At 43.9% G+C, this 22,201-nt stretch overlaps 1 protein-coding gene across 1 annotated transcript in view; it reads right to left on the reverse strand.

Annotated features, from left to right (window-relative positions):
* The window catches only part of MIER3 (MIER family member 3), a 167,618-nt gene that overhangs the window by 60,488 nt on the left and 84,929 nt on the right, over positions 1–22,201 (reverse strand). The window contains 1 exon segment of the mRNA XM_030193155.1: positions 11,769–11,854. Within this exon segment, the coding sequence (XP_030049015.1) occupies positions 11,769–11,854 (86 nt within the window).

The raw sequence follows: 22,201 nt of genomic DNA on the forward strand, positions 1-22,201 counted from the left end.
GAGCGTCCAGGCCCCAGGTGGTAATTTGCCGACTCCTTAACTTTTCTCAAAAGACTTCAATACTACAGGAGTTGCGAGGAGGAAAAGAGCTTTGCTATAACAACAAAAGATTTTATGTTTCCAGGACTATTTGGCATCAGTGGCTGCACAGTGGAAGAAATTTTCACCAATCTGTTCCCAATTGTTTGCCCATAAGATTAAATTTGCTCTACTCTACTCAGCTAAGCTGAGGATTACTTATCAATCACAAAAACATATGCTTCGGTGGAGGAGGCAAAGAACCTTTTGCGTCTACTGAACCCAGAAGAGACCCAAATGGAGAGTTCGGGTGTTTGTGATTTCCTGGGACATGAGGTTTTTCTTACTCCAACCTGATGTGTTTAAGATGGAGGTACCGATGGGGAAGCTACTGAGATTTTTTTTTCTCTACATAACATGGTACACTGTTGTGGTATATTGAGCAGTAGGATGTCGTTGCATTTCATTTTAGGGACGGGAAATTAATGGGTATGCTCGGTGGGACCAAGGTGAAGGTATTAGTGGACTTAGAAGCCTATTCACAGGTCTAGTACAAAGGGAGTTTTGATAGGGGTGGGGTGTCAGAAACGTGACTTGTTCCATTTTGAAACCCAATCTTGGGGGTAGAGGGGGGGAGTGGGGGTAGAGGGCATTTTAATGAGTCTTTTGAGTCGGATGTAGTCCTAGTCTGGGAGGCTGCTAAAGCGTTCCTGTGAGGGTCAGTTATTAGTTATGCTAGTCATCGCAGGAGAGTTAGGGATAGAGAAATCCTTCGATTGGAGAGAAAAATCTTGATATTACGTCAAAAGTTTGGTATTCTCTCTAATGCATCTCTTAAGCAGGAGCTATTGTCTGAACAGACGGCTTTAAATTCACTAATTCATGACCGCGCTGTCAAGTCTCAAAGTTTTTATAGATATCAACTGTATAAACATGGTAATAAGAATGGCAAGTTGTTAGCCAGATTGATAGCGCAGAAGCATTCTTCTAGGTTTGCTGTCTCACTTAAGGATTCTTCGGGGAAGCTGGTGCATTCGCATGCAGCTATTTGTGACGTTTTTAAATACTTTTACCAAACTTTGTACACTGCTCATTCGGCTGATCTCCTGAGTCGTCTTTATTTGGAGGCTTAAATCTTCCTTGTATTTCTACATCAGACAGAGAGGTTTTGAATGTGCCTATTCATCCGATGAGGTGTACTGGGCGATCAGCAGCAGTCCATTAGGTAAGGTGCCGGGTCCGGATGGATTTCAGGTTGAATTCTATAAACTGTTGGGGGAAGCTATTGTTGAACCCTTAACAAAAGTTTTAATACTTGGGTGGATGGCAGCGCTCTGTGAAAGCATCTGAATGTAGCACAGGTTGTGGACCTGCCCAAGCCTGGTCAGGACCCGACTTTGCCTGCGTCATATCAACTGATTTCTCTTTTGAATTATGAGGCGACGCTTTTTGCAAAAATCTTGGCTAATCGTTTGAGTTGGGTGCTGCCTTCTCTTATTCATGAATCAGAAGTGGGATTTGTCAAGAACCGCTCTGTAGCTAAAAATCTTAGATGTATATTGACTTCCAGAAGTCTTCATTAATGGTCAGTTTTGATGCTGAGAAGGCTTTTGACAGCGTCAAATGGGAGTTTTTGTTTGCCACCTTGGAAGCATATGGCTTTGCAGGGTGGCCAGTAACAGCAATTAAGACCTTGTACGCTTCACCTCGGGCGAGGGTAATGCTAAATGATCAACTTTCCAAAGATTTTTTGATCAGCTGTGGGACTAGGCAGGGCTGCTCATTGTCAACGCTACTAATTTGGGATATTCATGCTAATCTTGATATACGTGGGGTAGATATCAGTGGGAAGAGCTTTAAGCTAGCAGCATTTGCTGATGCTCACTGATCTGTAGGTTTCGTTGGGGGGCACTCTTGGAGACATTTCGCAAATTTGGAGACTTCGCGGGTTTTCTGCTAAATTTGGATAATCAGCGGCTTTGGCTAGCTCCCTAGAGCTCAAACTTTCTTGGCAAGAGTTGTTTCGTCTGCAATGGGTTAGATCGGTCTTTTAAATACCTGGGTATCTTTCTTACTTCTGAGGTAGCGGACTTGTATCATCTTAATGTGACCCAGATGCTGCTTAACACCCAGCGGCAGTTGGAGGTATGGCAGGCGTTGCCTTTACCTTTGATAGGTTGTATTTATCTTTTTCGAATGATAATTTTTCCTAGGTGGCTGTATTTGTGTCAAACCTTATCGCTGCGGCTACGGCTACTACAGAGAGATATAAGGCAGTTTAATCGCCTTGCTACGGGTTTTGTTGGGCTAAGAAGGCGGCAAAGTTGTGTGTTCATCACTTGATGGGTAACTGGTCTCGGGGGGGTTGGGTCTTCCCAATATGAGACTTTATAATATCGCGTGCCTCCTGTGTCATGTTTGAGATTGGCTCTATTCCTCCAGCTGTTTTACGCCCCTTGATTTTGAATCAGCTTATTTTGCCCCGTATAATCTGCTCTCTCTATTGCACGTGGAGAGGCTTCTGCTTCCTAGTGATCTTAAGAATAGTATGCTCTTGGGCTCTTTGAGGGAAGCATGGAGTTTCTTGGTGAAAGGTTTTTTTTTTTTTTTTTTTGGGGGGGGGGGAGGGTCCTCAAATCACTGAGCTATCTATAAGAGGTAACCCTGCTTTTCCTCCAGGCTTAGATAATCTGACTTTTACACATTGGGAGAAGTTGGGGCTGAGAACTTTGGAACATGTCTTAAATACGGAGGGAGGATTGCTCCTCTGGCGCCTCAGCAGAATCCTCCGAGTTTTCAGGACCATCGGACCGCAGAAAAGTAAAATGGAAGTGGCAGAAAGTGAGGATTAAATTCTGAGTTTAATTGGGTGCGGCGTGAGATTCATGGTGGCGAGAATGGCGCACAAGAAGGCGAGGTATAGAGCAGGCAAAGACAAAATGGTGGCGCCCACAAGTCCGGCCAGCCCAACGATCTTGTCAGCGTGGGTCACAGAGACTACAGCAGAAATGACAGTGGTGTTAGAAGAGCTTTTAGAGAGACGATTATCACCAATAGATTCTAAGTTGGAACGCCTGCAAGAGCAATTGGGAGACCTAAGGAATGTGTGGTGATTCAATCAATCAAGAACGAACGCAGTAGAGGATTGAGTTACAGTGGTGGAAGAGGCACAGGGAGTCGGGCATAAAAAAAATCTCAATGCTGGAAGCGAAGGTGGAGGACCTGGAAAAACAGGTCCCGAAGAAATAACCTATGCTTGGTGGGGCTCCCTGAGGCCATTCCGGATAAATGTTTCAGTGGTTTCCTGGAACAGTGGCTCATGAGAGAGCTTCAATTGCCTCATATTAGTGGGCCACTGAGAATCTTACGGGCTCACAGAATGGGATCACCACAATCCTGGTCTCAGAAACCCAGAATGGTTTAAACTTTGTTCACAAACAAGCTATTTTGCAAGCTATTTGCATAGGGAAATCTCTTCAATATGAGAACTAAAAAGTGTAATGCTTTCAGGATTACTCTGCTGGAGTAGCTGCAGAGCGGAGTGCTTTTGCCCCTATCTGCTCCAAGTTGTTTGCTAGCAAACTCAAATTTGCATTGATTTACCCTGCCATTTTAAGAGTAATACACGAAGGTGCAAAAAGTTTGTATACCACAGTGGAGGAAGCATGGGCCTTTCTCAATTGTCTGGAGGGCAAGGAAGCTGAGAGCTCAGGGACTGTAAAGTGACTGGTAATATTGGAAGCATGAAAAGGGTTTTTTTTTTTTTTTGGGGGGGGGGGGGGGTGATTGTGGTGTTGAGAGGGGTGAACTTCACTGTAAGTGGGTCTTCAATTAACATGAAAATCTTCCAGAGCAACAAGAATGAGACTTATAAGTTAAAGACTGTTGTAGGGGGTGGGGGCCTGTTGTTGCGGGGGTAACTTTGGAGTAAATGTAACTTTGTTCCTCTAAAAGGATATGTACGATTGGGTGGGTTCGGGTAACTAATGGGGTCTGGTGGCAATATAATTGATAAATTTATCAGCAGGGAGGCTGGGGAGGTGTCATGGCGTGACTTTCCTGCGGGAGAAAGGGAGGTCTCTGGGTATGGAAGCAGGTTGGGAGTTATTACATGAAGTTAAAGTGGTGGAGGTTGCTGGGAGCTGGGTTAGGAAGTATGGATGTTGGAAATATCCTGGAGTTTTGTGGGGGGGGGGGGGGGGGGGGGGGTGAGGGTGATGGCTGGGACGTCTCTGCCCATATAACGTTTTGAGATTCATTGTTTTGGAGGCTTCAGATTTGATGTCACCATGAAATTAGTAACGTGGAAAGTGGGAGGGATTAATTCACCGGTAAAGAGGTCAAAAATTTTACAGCATTTGCAAAGACATAAAATTAATATTGCCCTGTTGCAGGAGACACACCTTAACGCTTTAACACACAAAGCTCAAGACCTGATGGGTGGGAGAGTGTGTGGCAGTGGCAGCTCAGGGGAAAAAGGGGGGAGTTGCAATTTTGTTTCAAAAAGGAGTTGTGGAGAGTGTGCCAATTGTGACGGCAGACCCAGGGGGAAGATACATATTGGCCAAAGTAGGGATTAATCACCGTACGGTGTACATTTGCAGTGTATATGCCCCAAATCAGTATGATAAAAAGTTTTATCAGGCGGTGATTGGTCATCTGGTCTCTTTGGACTCTTCCTCACTGGTGGTGGTGGGAAGGGGGGGGGGTATTATTTATTTTATTTGCTACATTTGTATCCCACATTTTCCCACCTATTTGCAGGCTCAATGTGGCTTACATTATATAGCAATGGCATCACCATTAACAGAGTAAAAGGTTCAGCATATTGTTACAATTAATGTACAAAAGTAACAGGTAGGTAGGGTAAATAAAATGATAATACATAACATACAAGTGAGAGTAGGAAAAAATGTAATGTTCAATAATGATAATATGATGAAATAATCAAATCAGAAGGGATCAATATTGGTTGGTTCTGGTATAGATTAGGAAAGAAATCATTAAGGAGGATTCTTTTTGTAAGTCTCTTTGAACAGGTACGTCTTCAGTAACTTCCAGAAGGTTGTCAAGTTAATGCTGTATGGGACCCGGAGGTAGACAAGTCCTTGCTGGATCCCCCCACTTCCTATCATACTAATAGCAGTCTGCTCCTGATGGGTCAAGCTGCTGGATCTGGTGGACATATGGAGGGAGCTGCATCCATATGTTAGGGATTTTACTCATCTTTCGAGGGCACATGGTACTCAAGCGCGAATAGATTATTTGATGGTGTCTCGGAGAGAGTTTGGACAAGTGTGGAAGTCGGAAATACGTTATATCAGACCATGCATGGGTGTGGATGGAGTGGGCCCTTGGACCCACAGAATTGAAGACTTAAATGCTGGAAGTTCTCACTGGATCTATATAAAGATCCTACCTGGGGGGACTTCCGGTGATGCGGTGAGAGGAGCGGCAGCAGCTGAATTCGGCTCCGAGGTCCCCCGCTGTTGAGCGCTAAAATAAATGAGAAATTAAAGCACAACCACCACCCAAAACGCTAGAGAACAGCGCACACACTGTATGGACAAGTTCCTCCAAAAATCGCCGACAGAAATGGCACAGAAATTAACGAGGAAGGAAAAAACTAAGACGGGGGAGGCGAATCCAAGATGGCGGACGCGGTCGCGGCGCCGGCCCCTGCCTTTACAGATGCGCAACTGGAGCAATTAACAGTGGCGGTAATAAAGGCCATGGATCCGCGCTGGAACACACTCTCGGAACAATTGGAGTCCTTCCAAGCAAGCCTGGATGGCTTGGGAAACAGGACCGGAGATTTAGAAATGAGAGTCTCGACTCTTGAGGACGAAGCCTGGTCGCAGGCCCCAGACTTAGATTTGTTGAGAAAACAGGTGGCAGCGCAAGCCCTAAAACTGGAGGACCTGGAAAATCGATCCAGGCGAAACATAAGAATTGTGGGCATACCGGAGCGGGTTACGGAGAAAAATCTGGAAGCGTGGCTGGAGTCATGGCTGGCAAAGGAGCTAGCAATAACGGACTCTGGGGACCCACTTGTGGTGGAACGGGCGCACCGCGTGGGCCGCAAAGATGATTCTAAGAACCGCCCCAGGGGGACTGTCGCGAAGATACTCAATTTTAAACATAAAGTGGAAATAATGAATGGATTTCGCTTAAAGAGAAAGGAGCTTGACTATGATGGGCATAAAATTTTGATCTTTCAGGACTACTCTCAGTCCGTTCAAGAACCACGGAGAGGATTCCATCCGTTATGCTCCCGGTTAATCAAAAAGAATATGAAGTGGAGTGGAGAAGTGGCCTAGTGGTTAGGGTGGTAGTCTTTGGTCCTGGGGAACTGAGGAACTGAGTTTGATTCCCGGCACAGGCAGCTCCTTGTGACTCTGGGCAAGTCACTTAACCCCCAATTGCCCCATGTAAGCTGCATTGAGCCTGCCATGAGTGGGAAAGCGCAGGGTACAAATGTAACAAAAAAAATAAAAAAGTTTGCCCTGATGTACCCAGCCCGCCTTAAAATTCTGCTTCAGGAAAAGTGGCACCATTTTCAAACTGTGGCTGCAGCAAAATCTTTCCTAGCAGATAAAGGATATACAGTGGAAGGCTGAGTAGATGTATGTTAGATATTGTGCACTGTCATGTAAAACTTTTACGGTTATGTTATAGAGTGGTGGTGGTTACCCAGGATGTTGCAGGAAGCGCTGGGGAGCAGGGGCCTCTTGCCTCTAACGGGAGTATACATTCTGTGCATGTTCATGGAATGACGGGGGTGCTAAATAGGGTAAGGGGGCGAAGGCTTAGGAATGGGAAGGGGCAGGTAGAGGTAATGAGGAGGCTAATGAGGGAGGATACGGGCTCTAAAGAACGGGGACGAGGTTTTTACTTCATAGGATGTGGAGAAGAGTTGCTATCATTAGGATGATTACTTATACAATTCACTGGGGAGAGGCTGGGCTCCCTGGTGAGAACAAAGATGGGAAAGGTCACTGGGGCAGGACATCATCATCACATGGCGCACATTAAGAAAACACGTTTTATTTCATGGAATGTGGGAGGGATCACTTTGCCATAAAACGAGCAAAAATTTTAGCAGCGTTACGCCGACATGGGGCGGATATAGTTTGTTTACAAGAAACCCGTCTCTCGGAGGTAGAACACACAAAGTTAAAGTGGTCCTGGGTGGGAAAAGTTTTTTCAGCCTCAGCAGATGGGAGGAGAAGAGGGGTAGCGGTCCTCCTTAGAAGGAGTGTGGCTGTTAAGGCAGATTTAACATCAAAGGATGAACAAGGAAGGTATGTCTTAGTGAAGTTGTGGCTACAGGGGAAGGAAATGGCGTTGTTGGGTGTTTATGGCCCAAACACATATAAACCCACTTTTTATCAACATTAATAAGTCAGTGTGCTAAGTTGAGATGCCTGCTGATAGTAATGGGTGATTTTAACTTGGTAGCGGACCCAGTGCAAGACTGCTCAATACCTAAAGGGGCTATACAGGGAGGAAGCAGGGCAAAGGCACTGAAGACGTTTATGCGTACCTTGGGGGTGTTGGATACATGGAGAGTAATGCACCTGGGTGAGAAGGACTTCACCCACCTGTCACGGGCGCACGGGACCCTGTCCAGAATAGATTACATTATGGTGAGCAGAGAGCTATTCCCCAAAGTTTTACAAGCAGAAATAGGTTCTGAGGAGATATCGGACCACAGCCTGGTGTGGGTGGATGTGGAGGCGCCTAGTTACTTTCAATCTGACCAGGGATGGAGATTCCCAGGGTACCTTTATGGGAATAAGGACTTTGCACAATTCACTGCAAATAAATGGGAAGATTATGCCAAATTCAATAGCCAGCAATTAGATAACCCTAGCTTGTATTGGATGGCAGCGAAAGCCGTCCTCAGGGGAGATGTGATAGCATACGTGACGGCACGGAACAAAAAAAATAGCTAGGGCTATAGTACAATTGGAAAAACAAGCACAGAGGGCAAAACGGCAATATGCGGCTAATCCAAACAAAAGGATTTGGGAACACTTTAAGACAATACAAGTAGCCCTTAATTCACATCTGCATGAGAAGGCCACGAGAGCGATGTTTTATCACAAATATAGACTGCATAGGAATGGGAATAGGGCAGGCCCCCTACTAGCGAAGTTGGTAACGAACTGGAAACCTCATCGGGTGGTTACAGCGGTGAGAGATAGCCAGGGGGTGCTAAAGGCTAAAAGTGAAGATAGACAGATATTCGTGCAATATTATTCCAAGCTATATCAGAAACAGCAGACGCCTAGAGAACAGTCTTTGGATACTTACCTGAAGAGGCTGGGCGTCTACTAGATCATGAAATTAGACAGTTGAATGAACCCATTCAGGGCCAGGAACTTCAGAATGTAGTTAGAGGTCTGGCGCTATCTTCTGCACCGGGTCCCAACGGATTCTCAGGGGAGTTCTATAAACTGTTGCCGGGGACCTCCCTGGGCGTCCTCGGGGCCTACTATGACACTGTAGTGGAGTCTCAGAGGTATCCACAGTATGCAAATACAGCGCTCATAACACTGCTGCCGAAACCAGGCAAACCGGAAGATCAGGCGGAGGGCTACCGGCAATATCACTACTTAATGTGGATAACAAAATTTTGGCAAAGATATTGGCCAACAGGCTAGCAAAGATTCTGCCGAGGCTGATCGGGGAAGAACAAACAGGGTTTGTGCGACACAGACAGGCAGGTGGGAATGTCCGTAAACTACTTCTAGGCATGGCCCGTAGCAAATATGATAATGCTCCTAGTGCTCGGTCTCTTGATGTCCCCTTGCAATCAAGCTGCCTCTAGCACTACTTTGTAGTCTGCTGCTCTGAAGGAAGGCCCTTCAGACTGGGCCATTCCTGACATGAACGTAAGAGTGACAGAGTGGGGAAGCAGAGTCATGGGAGCTCCTTCCTGCCACAGTGTAATCTATAGACTGACCTGATTAAATTTTCCCAGACTCAACAGGCTTTTTTTTTTTTTAATCATTTATTTTTCAGTTCAGCACAGGAGGACTCAAGGAGGACTCAAGTAAGGAGGGGGGGATGAAGATGGAATTTTCCAAATCTGATGGTGTCTGCCTGAACAGGGAAGCAACCTGGACTTCTCCATGTATCCCCAAAGAGAGATCCCCCTAGAAAGACTTTAGACCCTCCAAGAATCCTGCTCAACTGGGTGATCAGTTCTCCAACTGGGTCCAGCTGCTCTTCACCAGACCAGTCCGTTGCTGCATGGGATGTCTTTCACCATCTGCTAGAAACAGAGAACACTAGGAAGCTGGTGCTGCATGGTACATCTTATATGGTAGAGCTCACAGCTCTTACGTCTTTCTCCATCTACTGGCTCAGGAGCAAAACCTATGAGTTCTAGACTGGTGGAAGAAAAGGAAGAAGTACTTTGCTGAACCTTAGAACTGGCTGTACTTTCTATTTCAAATACAATTTTTTAGTGACAGGATGAATAGTAACTCAGTTTGTTACATGCAAAGTTGTTGCTAAAGTACAGAAATAGCCACTATGGTCTTTTAAGCTTTTATGAACTCTAAAGGAGGCAATTTTAAAAAGCACATTTTATAAGTAGAAAAGGGATTTTACAGAAGTACATGCAAAAACACCAATAGAAAAAAAAACAAAAAAAAATATTTACTTTTATGAGATGTGTGTGGACATTCCTGGCACATAGGTTAGGCAAAGCAAGAGCAATGCTAGAATGTACACAAAAATTTACATCATTTTCAGAGCTAAAGAACCTCTATGCCAGTGCTTATCAATCTTTTTTGTGTCATAATAGTGGCCAAATAAAAGTGTGACAACCCCCCCCCCCCCCCCCCCACGAGGTGCAGAATGATGCATCTATGAAGAGCCCACCCAAGTCGTGACCCCAAAGGTGGATTCTGTGACCCCACTTGGGATCCTGACCCATAGACTGGGAAGATCTGCTCTATGCTACTGGAGCCGATTCTGAGTGCCTATTAAGCTTAAAATAAGTATTTTTTTTTTTTTTTACATTTCATTCAGTGGCATGGGAATCATGGATTTGATATACTGCCTCTCTGTGGTACAACCAGTTTTACATTTATTATATGCTTGAATTTTCTCTGTCCTTAGTGGGCTCATAATCTAAGTTAAATGACTTTACTTTCGATTGCTGTGCTCATCTCAGCGTCATTACAGCCTCTACTGCTCCAAGTTGTGAAATTAATTTTCATAAAAAGAACTTTTTGTCCCAGTGGTCCTCTTTACCTGCATAAGTGAGTAGTTTAACAAACTATCTTGGGTTTCGTAAGATTTTCAAAACATGGATTTTTGAGAATGTCTTTGCTGGATCACAGACATATTAAGTTAATTTCTGACCGATGACTACTGATTTACATTGATTTTGGTTAAGCAATTATATTGTTTGTTACTTCTTAGCACATTAATTGTACTTGCACCTGTTGATTTGATTACTTAATATACCGCTTAATACAGTTAAGTTTTAAAACAGTTTATTAAGTAATTAAAATCAAATCAAACAAGGAACCACAGTGGGAATCGAACTCAGTTCCCGAGGTTCTCAGCCCACTGCCCTAAATACTAGCTATACAGATGTCTGATTAGAACATTACCCCCTAGAAGTCCAACGACATCATACTGAGGTTTTGTCACTTATTGTGGAGGAAAAGAAACTTCCTGGAACATAAGAAAGCTCAATAAAAGAAGAAAGTTCAGAAGGAACCTTTAAAGAACTCTTCCGCTTTCAAAGAATTCCTCTGGAATGTAATCAGGATCTGGATAGTTCTCAAGGCTACGCTGAGATCTCCCTGACACTGGGGAAAAGAGGTAATATATGTCCTCCTGTGGTGAAGAGAGACTACTGTATTCTGGGAGGAATGCATCTCTCCCTGAGGAGAGACTGCTGTTGATTGAAAAATCTGTGCTGCAACTTAGTCCTGGTTTCACACCTGAAACAACTTTGTCAAAAGCTACTGCAAGTACAGATTATCTTTTGCAAAAATAAATGTGGCTGCTCCAGCAGAGGCAACAAACCTGATGGGAAGACTCATCTACCAGTGTGACTAACATCTGAGTCAATGTCAGCGATTTCATTTCGAGGTTGAAAAGTTGAGAGGCTGAAAGATAAATCTAGAGGCCTGCACCATAAGAGATGAACAAGACATCTGTGTTTACTCTCTGCTGGAGAGAACACTACCCTACTTTGCTTGCATCATGCTCTAGAAGCAGGATAAAACAATTTTTTTTTAAAGAAGAGAAACATCTGAAAACTAAATAGGAAAACTCTTCAAAATAAAAGGAAATTTTTACTTATACATTTACATTGCAGTGTGAAACAAAACTAATGCTAAATAGTAGTAGTAGTGGACTGTGGAGACTACTAATTCTGAGCTCTAATAGCTGTTTCATCCTAGTGCTGTGGGATGACATCACATACTCATGTGACCGATTACATCCTGCTTGTTAATGGAGGATAAATAATGCTTAGACAGATCAAGGTCCACCAAGCTCAGCATCTTACTTTCAAAGTGGCAAAAGAATCCAGCAGATACCAAAACGTTCACCAACTTACAGCTCATCTAAAGGGATCAGCAATGGCTTTCCCAAGTCTACCTGGTTAATGTAGTTCAAATTTGTTTCCTCCAGAACTCCTCCAAACCTCTTTTGAACCCCTGCTGTGTTAGTCATCTGGTCTACAAATAAAACCACTTTTTTTTTTTTTTTACCTTTCTCAATTCTTCAGATGAATTGCCGTTCTCTGCCTCCATGTCTTCACCCTCTGATTCTCTCTCTCCATCATATACAGTATTTGCTTTATGTTTCAAAAGGGAAAAAAAAACGGAAAAAAAGGTCATTTTGTTTAGCCACATTTTACTATTTCCTGCTTGAACAGAATCTATACCGCTGCTTATGTCTGACAATTGCACTGCACAAGCCTATTGATTCAAATACATAAGAAAAAGAATGCAACTGTTTTACTAATATTCAAAATGCCTTAAATTACACACAGAAATATTCTATTTCAGCTAACTAAAAATGTACTAAGTTAGTCCAAAAAAAAGACAGTATCACCATACTTTCCTTTACTTGTTTTATTTCTATTTATTACCTTTAAAAGTGGACTTAAACACAGCTACATCACTTCACATTTTGAATTGCAAAATACTTGTAGCTTTATTACTTTTTGTCCATAAACATGATTATTTCTGTGAAAAAGTGATCCCTTACTGCAATCCATTATTTAGAAAGAAAAAATTAATTACACAGTACTAGTTACTGCAGCTTCTTTGTTCAAACCAATCTGGAACTATCAAGCAGGGAAGTTATATTCCTTACTTGAAAAAGGAAGCATCATTCCTTTTGACACGATCTCTTTGAGCACCAATATTCTGATAAGGACAAATCAAACTCTGGTATATGTCTAAAGTATTACATTCCATGTAAAATGAGTTTATCTTGTTGGACAGACTGAATGGACCGTTCAGGTCTTTATCTGCCGTCATTTACTATATTATATGTACGTATTAATTCTGATCAAGAAGCAGGATACATTGGATAGCATGGAAGAGAAAATTATCTACTGTATAATGTACACTCAAACTGCATTATTTCAGTTTGCGAGTGGAAGTATTTTAAAAAATTCTTTAGGATGCTCCTTCAAGTCATGGATACAGAATAAAGAACACCCTTGAAGCAGCCACACAAAAAAAAGTATCATGTTTCTCACATACACTAATCTGATTTCTGAATTATGACTGCAGTATCAAATGACATCACACAAAAACACTATCTAGTTCACTGTGTGATACAGTTCCGAAATTGGCTGGCCTAAATGTTGTGAAAGCTGGTTACAAATTGATATTACACTACATTACACTCTGGCCCAGATGCACTAAACCTTAATGACCCTCTAAAAACCCTTTAACGAAGAAATTCCTAACCGTTGCATGCAATAAAGGCCTTTTTCGGACGAAGCAAGCAGCTAACGAAAACGGAATACAAACGAGTAACTACCATTGTAATGTGGCCGATTCGAGATGCACTAACAATACCGACGATTACACAGTCATTTACCGCAACATATTTAATGTATGGTCAGAGCAGTCATCTCCCCACTTCCCCCTACACCATAAAAACCCAAGCTGGCATGTTTAAAAACAAAAGTGAGATAAACACCACCTCCCCGCTTTCCCCTGCATAAAATCTAAACAAAAATCAAAAAAGGATCGGGAGGGGGCAAGGCGCTCATCAGGAGCGTACTGTTTGGACGGTCTTGCCCCCCCCCCCCCACGCTGTTCCCCGCCGCTTCCCCCTGCACGAAAAATCTTAATTTTAGCAGCCCCGGTCCCCCTCCCTTCCTGTTCCTCTCTCTTCTCTGCCAAAGCTCCGCCTCCCGTTATCCTCTACCCCCCGTGCCCCGCTCCCGCCACCCCCCCCCCCCCCACCGGTACCCCCCCTCCGCATTACCGGGCCCGCGCAGCGTCTCTCACCTCTGTCTGAAGGCGCTGCATGGGCAGGAAGAAGACCTGTTCGTCGCCGAGTCTTCATGACGTCTCTCCTTCCCTGGCCTAAAGTGATACCATGTGCAACCCAGCTCTCTACTAGCCCCTTCTCTAGACCTGGTTGGAAATCAGCATTTCCTTGGTAAGGCAACTGGTCACTGACATTTGGGTTCTGATTCCATATTTTCATAATTCGCCAAATATTTCTTAAGGGTTGTAACAGCATACTTTTTCTACATATGAGTGGTAGACTTTTTGACTGGGCCTGCAATAAAAAGTTTAAATGCCATGGCTTATATAGTGCTCGCTCCCAGCTGGTCGGAGTGAACTGATCTGTGTCTAATAGCCAATCCCTGAGATGTCTCAAAAGACAGGCCTCATTGTATCGCCTAACACAAGGTAACCCCAGTCCCTCTTGTTCCCATTTATCATATAGATATTCTAAACATACTTTTGATTTCTTCCCCCCCCCCCCCCCCAATAGAAATTTCCTACATAATTTATTCATTTGTTGCAAATCCTAATAGCTGCAAAGGCAATACTTGCATAACAAATAGCCATCTTGGAAAGATGATTCATTTTAAATAAATTAATTCTTCCTATAAGTGACAAGGGCAGGTGACTCCATTTCTCAAAAGAATGCTTTGTGTCTTGCATCAACCTGTCTATATTTAATTGATACATTTTTGAAGTTTCCATAGTCAGCCTCACCCCTAAATACCTAAATGTTTCATTGACCCATTTCAGCGGGAATGTGCCCTGCCAACCCTCTATTTGTTCGCCTTCTCTCTGCAGCGCTTCAGACTTCTCGAGATTTAACTTGAAGCCCGAGTAGTCCCCGTATTCTGCCATACATTCCAAAAGAGCTCCCACTGAAGTCTTGGGATTGGTCACATGCACCAGTAAATCATCAGCGAAAGCTGCTATTTTAAAAGTGTTTGTACCCAACTTAATGCCCTGTATATCTGGAATCCTCTTGATTGTCCCTGATCAAGGGGTCCAAAGTCAAAACAAACAAAAGAGGCGATAGTGGGCAGCATTGTCTAGTACCCCGATATATAGAGAATGGGGGGGGGGGGGGAACTATTCCATTTACCCCCATCTGCGCTTGAGGAAGATAGTATAGCACCCTAATCGCCTCCTGAAACTCCCCCTTTATGCCATAGGCATTCAGGACTCCAAATAGAAAATCCCACGCCACCCTATCAAACGCCTTTTCGGCATCAAAACTAAATTAACATAGATGGTGTACCTTGATTATTCACTCCTTCTAGTGTTAATATTTTCCTTACATTCTTGGTAATATTTCTGCCCTGTACAAAACCCACTTGAGATATCTCAATAATGTCTGGCAGTATACAGGACAGGCGATTTGCTAGAACTTTTCCGAATAGTTTGTCTTCGTAGTTGAGTAGTGATATCGGCCTGTATGACTCTGGCTTCTGTATGTCCCGACCTGGTTTAGGTAACACTATGACCTGTGCTAGTCTTAACGAATCGGGCATCCTTCCTTCCTTTACTATTGAATTAAACATGGCTGCCAGAGGTTGGACTACATCCTTTGTAGAATTCACCTCTAACAGTCAGGACCTGGTGCCTTAACCAATGGTCCTTGCTGAATGGCCCAGGATATCTCCTCAGTTGTAAAAGGAGCATTGAGCATAGCCAGGTCATCCCGGCCTATACACGGGACAGTCTGTCCCGAAAGGTACATGTTACTCTCTAATGGGGGCGGGCTCGGTTGTGAATTTAGATGTGCATAATACTCTGCCATAATACTATTAATTTGATCATCCTTATTCTCCAAGGTTCCTCTAGCCGAGTATAATGCATTTATCTTGAAAGGCCCCTGCCGGGGATGTGCCAGGCGGGCTAGCAACCTCCCACTTTGTTTGCATATTTATATAATTTGTATCTATAGTAGGTATGTTGTTTTTGGGCGCTATGATGGATCCTTTCATTCAGTTTGCGCTGCAGTTCCAAGAGCTGAGTTTTTAAATGATTTCTACCGTATGCCTGCCTTAACCTTGTTACTTCTTTTTCCAAGCATCGCAACTCCCTCTCCCTTACTTTCTTCTGGTGACTGACGTATGCCATAACCTCTCCCCTAATCACTGCTTTGGCTGCTTCCCCAATATAAAATTGGGGTGACCTTATGGGCCTGATTAGCTTCTTGGAACCACCAGTATTTTTGTGTTATAAAGTCAGCAAAGCTTCTATCCTGGTATAAACGAGCAGGAAACTTCCATTGAAAACATTGGGGATTTGCTGCAGACAGTTCCAGAGTTACCCTTATCAGTGCATTATCTGATATTTGGATAGGTCCTATGCTTGCCTCCCATACCCTCCAAACAAGTTGCGAGAAATGAATATATAATCGATTCTGGACATGGTGGCGTGTGCACGAGACAGGTGAGTATAATCTCGTTCTACCGGATGTAAAGTTCGCCAAACGTCCACCAAGCCCAGGACTTCACTCAACACATTGATTCCCCGAGATTCAAGCCCGGATACCCATGACCCCCCACGTGATCTATCTAGATTTGGGTCTCCCACAGCACTGAAGTCCCCTCCTATCAAGAAAGGAATCCCTTCAAAGCCACTTAGATTTAGAATTATTTTGTAAAAAGCCTTATTATGTGTGTGTTTGGGGCATATATATTACATAGTATTAATGGTTGACGTTCCACTGTTGCATGCACCAACACAAATCTTCTCTCATCATCCGTAATGATTTTATGAGTAACCATCTGGATCCCCTTCCTGACTAACACAATAACTCCCGCCTTTTTACCCCGCGCAGGGGATTCGAAATAGGATCCCACCCACCAGCGACATAACTTTTGGTGCTCTCTGGCATTTAAATGTGTTTCCTGGAGGAAGACTATGGACACTTTTTGTTTGTAGAGTCTCTGGAGAATTTTTTGTCTTTTAATCGGCGAAGAGATACCTCCTACATTCCACGTCACTATCTTAAGGGCCATTACGTGATACCATTAAACAGGTGATATGGAAAACTGATACCTTCTCTCTTTGAGCGATAAGGGCATCCCAGCCAGTACCCTCCTCGCCCCCCTTAAGTTTGGCTCTATGGTAACCATCCGGTTACCCAGGATTCTCCTTCTGTTACCTCCTTCCCCCTCCTGTCCTTGAAGTTCTTTCCCGACAGTTTCCCCCTCTAACCCTTCCCATCCCCTCCACCCATTCCCCCCCCACACCCACTCCTAAAGGGCACCAAATGTGCTCTACTTCCGTACCCCCCGACCGAGGACCCCCCACCTTAACCTAAGTGTCCGTTCAACATGTTCCTTCCTCCCTCTTTAACTAATGATACCATTTAGTCTTTTAAATTCTACTGAAAGTTTTCATACTCAGTTCTCAACACCTCGTCCACACTTCTGTTCTCTATCCAAAGTCCCTATGCTCCAAATAGGGAGTCATCTCATGTCTTTGATGTACGCGGTCCATCGTGTTCCAGTTGCTCAACAAATGCTTGGGCTGCTTCTGCATTTTCATTAAATTATACTGTTCCATTATGCTGAATTCAGTAGGCTGAACCATACGTGTAAATCTGTGCAGACGACTGCATACCACAAAAAATTGTTTTCGTTGAAGAGAAACTTTAGTGGAATAGTCCTGAAAACACAGAATCCTTTGCTCTTCAACTTCCAGCTTTCCTCTGCTTCTAAGGCTGTCAATATTTCCACCTTATGATGATAGTGGAGCAGTTTTAATATTACCACCCTGGGGCGGTCATTGTGTCCTCTCCGGGGACCCAGCCGATGAGCTCTATCTGTAGCGGCCCCGCGGTACTTTGAGTCTGCAAGGACTTAGAAAGCCAAGATTCCAGAAAGCTCCTCAATTCCACATCCTTTATCGCTTCTGGTATTCCAATCAGTCTAAGGTTATTCCTGCGAGATCGATTCTCTAAATCAACCTTGTCCTCCAAAGATGTCACCGCTTTCTTTAAACATTTGATATCCGTAGTTGATTCCTGAGTCGTGGCTTCCATATCGCCCAAACGCTGCTGGATATCCTGAAGATCTGTAGTAAAATTAGTAAGCCGCTGGTCCATTCTATCTAATTTATCTATTTGTTGTAATTGGTGACTCATGGCCTCTTCCACAGCCGTTTTCACTTCCGTCACTATTTCAGATGCCCATGCAGAGCTTACCGATGGGGACTGAGCGGAGCTCTTTTCCGCCATCTTTGAACCTCCTCCTCCTCTATTTTTTTCCACCTCCTTTTTTGATCCTCGGGCTGCCATAAAGAGGATTTTGAGGACTCCACTCCTGTAATGGCAGCCTATTTTTTCAATGAGTATTGATCTTCCAAGCTTCCCTTTAATTATGTTGTGCCACAGATCACAAGTTTATCCTCCAAAGTCTCTTGTTTATTTTATGTTCTCTTAGGTCTCTCTTCTCACTGCAAACCGGATTTTTGTGGGAGAGACATGGAGGTATGGTTTGACCCCCGCTGCACGTGCTGAGCAGCTGTCTGCCCGCAATTTATTATCAGTTTTTTGCTAAACTTGCTGCTCTTTTGCTTTTATGATGTTAATATGACTCCCGTTTTCTAGACAGGTTCCCGTTCTAGTGCCCTATGGCTTCCCCCTCTTCGTCTCGTCTTCCTTCTTGCCCTTCCCCTTAATCTTGCCTGTGCTTGCGCTGTCTCCGAGTCCTCCCCAACTGCGTGCTTAGTAAATCGCCTCATCCGCTATAGTCGATTTGGGGTCTTATGCTTCCCTCCTCCGATTTTACTGCTCCGGAGAAACGCTCGTGGCGCCTTTTGGGGGAAGGGCGATCTATCACAGCTATTTTCTCCCGCTTCTCGGGTGCGCTCCGGGCTTTTTTGTTTTAGTGCCGATTATCCAGCCTGTTCCCCGGTGTCTGCAAAAGGCACTTCTCCTTGCTGATCTGGGTGTTGGGAACGTCCTCAGCGGGGATCTCCAATCGGGGAATTCAGGAGCTCAAGTTGTTGCGGCCATCTTGGCCGACAGCGCCACCGGAAGTCGCCTCAAGACCTTTTTATTTGGAAAAGCTTATGCTCAAATCCAGTCTAGCATTTCTTACTTTTGAACTGTCTCTGTCAAGGCGTCATATTGATCACCACTTTTCTCTCTCTTTTTCCCTTCTTTGCTTTTACCCTCTTATACTTCTAAGAAATTGATTGTTTGCTGACTTGATGTATGTTTTTACAGAGTGTTGTAAGCCACATTGAGCCTGCCCGTGGGTGGGAAATAAATGCTATAAATAAATAAATTGCTACCAATGGACTTAAAATCTGCACAGCGCATGGTAGCTTATGATCTCTTTCGAGACTAGTAAGTCCCCATCAGTTTGGGACTCTTTAGCCACTATGATATCAAATACTCTTACTAGTTACTTTTGGGACCTCTCAGATATAATCTCCTTTTACTTGTGGGTGTATATCTATATATAAAAACACACACACAGATAATGGCAGAAAAGGGATGTCCTGTAGCCTGAATATGCATAACTGAGTTCAAATGATAAACGATTTTGTAAACTGTCATCCAAATGGGTCACATTTGAGCTTAAAAAAGGAAAAGGGAAAATGATGGCTACTAGGATCAAAAATTTCTTGGTAAAATACTTTAGATTCCATGACTACAGTTAAAGGGACAAGACACAGCCAGCCCATGGCATAGACTTATTTCACATAGGACTAGTTAGGTACAGAAATATATTTACAGAAGAGAACCACCAAAACAATTAAAGTGCAGCTGTAATTTCTGCCTGGGTATCATCGTTTGCTCCACTTTCAGAAGTAAAACTCAAAGAGGATCCCCCAATTGTTACTTCTCTTGACTCTAGAAAAGGGCATTAGCAGCTGCTGTTTCGAGTGGATTTTATGTTTAAATCATCTTTAAAACGCACATCTCCTCTAAGCCACAGGCAGCAGCTAATCAAACGTTATAAACTGCACTACTTCTATCAAGGACAGCACAACACCAATACCTTCTTATCTTTCCCATTGCACTTTTAGTGTATGCTCTGGTGGATTCTCCTCCATTGTTATCCCACTATTCAGGGCTCTGTCTTGGGACCTCTTGTTTCTCTATCTACACGTATTCCCTTGGTGTTCTGATCTCCTCTTGCAGTTTTCATCATCATCTTTATGCTGGATGACTGCCAGATTTACCTCTCCACACCAGAAATTTAAACAGGAATCCAGGCCCAAATCTCAGACTGCTTGTCTGACATTGCTGCTTGGATGCCTCATCGCAATCTAAAACTGACCATGGCCATGAATGAGCTTCTTATCTTTCCCCATTCTTTCTTACAATTTAAGCTTAAGATTTACGATTGGTTGACAATTTTGCTATTACAAGGTTCTTTCCTTTCTTATTTGGGTAATATCATTTTAACTCCTATCCTTAAAAATAAATTAGAATCTTGTGCAGTGGTCAATAACTACAGGCCAGTTGCTTTAATCCCTTTTTTTTTGCAAAGCTTATGGAAGGTATAGTTACCACTCTTAACATCATACTTTGTACTAAAATTAGATCAAAAACCTGTTTGCTAGTGGTGCAGAATATTGCATTTGTCAGAGACATTATTGTGTACCTTAGCATTTGATATGCATACTCTGTTGCGTGAGGGTAAAAAAAGCTCTTATAATGCAGTTTGATATATCAAGTGCATTTGATCTTGGGGTCCATACCTTACGCAATATAGGTATGACAAGGAATGTTTTCAATTGGTTTCAAAGTTTTCTAAGAAAGATCTTATTCAGTGAAGCTGAAGGAAGAATAATCAAAAAGGTGGGACGTGATCTGCAGAATCCCGAAGGGTTCCCCTCTGTCCCCAGTCCTCTTCAATGTTCTTATGGCATCATTGGGTTATCAACCAGAAGCAGCTGGTTACAAAGCTTATATTTATGCTGATCATATTACTATTTTGATTCCAATAGATAAAGATGCAGTGAAGGTAATTCCACAAATAGAAAATTGTATGTTTAACAATCATCTTAAACTTAACAGTGAGAAAACTAAGTTTCTTTTGACTGACACGCAAGATATTTTGTTAAAGCCATCTTTTCTAGTACTGAATGGTTTAACTTATAAGTTGGAAAAATCTTTGAAAATTTTAGGAGTTTGCTTAGAACATATGTCTTGGGAATCCCAGGTAAACAGTATTGTAAAAAATGATTTTTGGATGATGAATAATTTAAGACCCATTCTGAAATACTTCACTCTAGAGTCATTTCAATTGTTAGTACAAGCATTAATCCTTACGAAGCTCAACTATTATAACATTAGTAAAACATGCCCGTTTCTGACACAAACGAAACGAGCGCTAGCAAGGTTATCCTCCGAGTTCCAGCTTGGCCCCCTTCCCACTCTCTCCTCCCCTCCGAGTTCCATGCCCCCCTCTCCTCCGAGTTCCAGACCCCTGCGCTTCCCTCCCACTCTCTCCTCCCCTCCGAGTTCCAGGCCACCCTCCCTCCTTCCCTCTCCTCTGAGCTCCATGCCCCCCTCTCCCCTCTGAGTGGCAGCCCGACCTACAATGCCCGCCCTCTTCTACCAGTCCTCCGCCTGCCCCTCGCCTTCCTGCCTGAATTTAAAAGTTCTTACCTCGGGGTCCGCTGGCAGCAGTAAAAGGCGAGCAGGCACGGCACTTCAGCCTGCCTTCCCTTCTGTCTCTGCTCTGCCTATGGTCCCACCCTTCCGGAAACAGAAATTAGGGCAGGACCAGAAGCACAGCTGAGACAGAAGGGAAGGCAGGCTGAAGTGCCATGCCTGCTCGCCTTTTAGTGCTGCTGGCGGACCACAAGGTAAGAACTTTTTAATTCAGGCCAGCACACAGGAAGGTGAGGGGCAGGCGGAAGTCTGTGAGAAGAGGGCGGGCAACGCAGGTCAGGCTGCCACTCGTAGGGGAGAGAGAGAGGGGGAGGGAGGCGCAGGGGTCTGGAACTCGGAGGAGAGGGGGACCTGGAAGTCAGAGGACGGGGGGGGGGGGGGGGGGGGGGGGAGGCAGGGGAGCGATTCTCCCGTGATTGAATACTCACCTCCAACGTTCTGTGGCTGGCTGGTGCCTTTTCCCTCTCATTGGTCCTCCCCTCTGATGTCATCACATTCCGACGCGAGGGTGGACCAATGGGAATTGTGTTACGAACCCAGGCATCCAGACGTAGAACGTTGGCAGTGCAAATTATTACATAGGATATCTTGGCTGTACAAAACATCTAATGAGAAGACTTAGAACTATTCAGAACACAAGGAAGCAATTTGTGTTATATGTGATTTAGGTAGATTTGACAGAGTTGCTGCATGTTACAAAAGACTCTATTGGTTACCAATTGAGAATAGAGTCTTTTATAAGCTTTGATGCTTAGTTTATAAGATTTTGGAGTGGCCCAGGAATCGGCATAATAGCTAGCAAAAAATTCTCTAGAGCCTTCTGGTGCGCTTGCAGTGCCCTCCCGCCCATTGCGCGACAGCGCTCTTCAGTTTAATCTAATAGCATAAGAAACAGAAAAACAACTCCAAGAGGAGTTGGGCAGGATTGTGAGAAAGATCAGCCTGGTGTCCTCAGAGAATACCTGATACAGGTAAGTATCTTCGCTTTCTCAGAGGACAATCAGGCTGAATCATTCTCACAAGTGAGGGTATTCCTAGCATCCAGGCTCAC

This window comes from Microcaecilia unicolor, chromosome 2, assembly GCF_901765095.1.
Source record: "Microcaecilia unicolor chromosome 2, aMicUni1.1, whole genome shotgun sequence".
Lineage (NCBI taxonomy): Eukaryota > Metazoa > Chordata > Amphibia > Gymnophiona > Siphonopidae > Microcaecilia > Microcaecilia unicolor.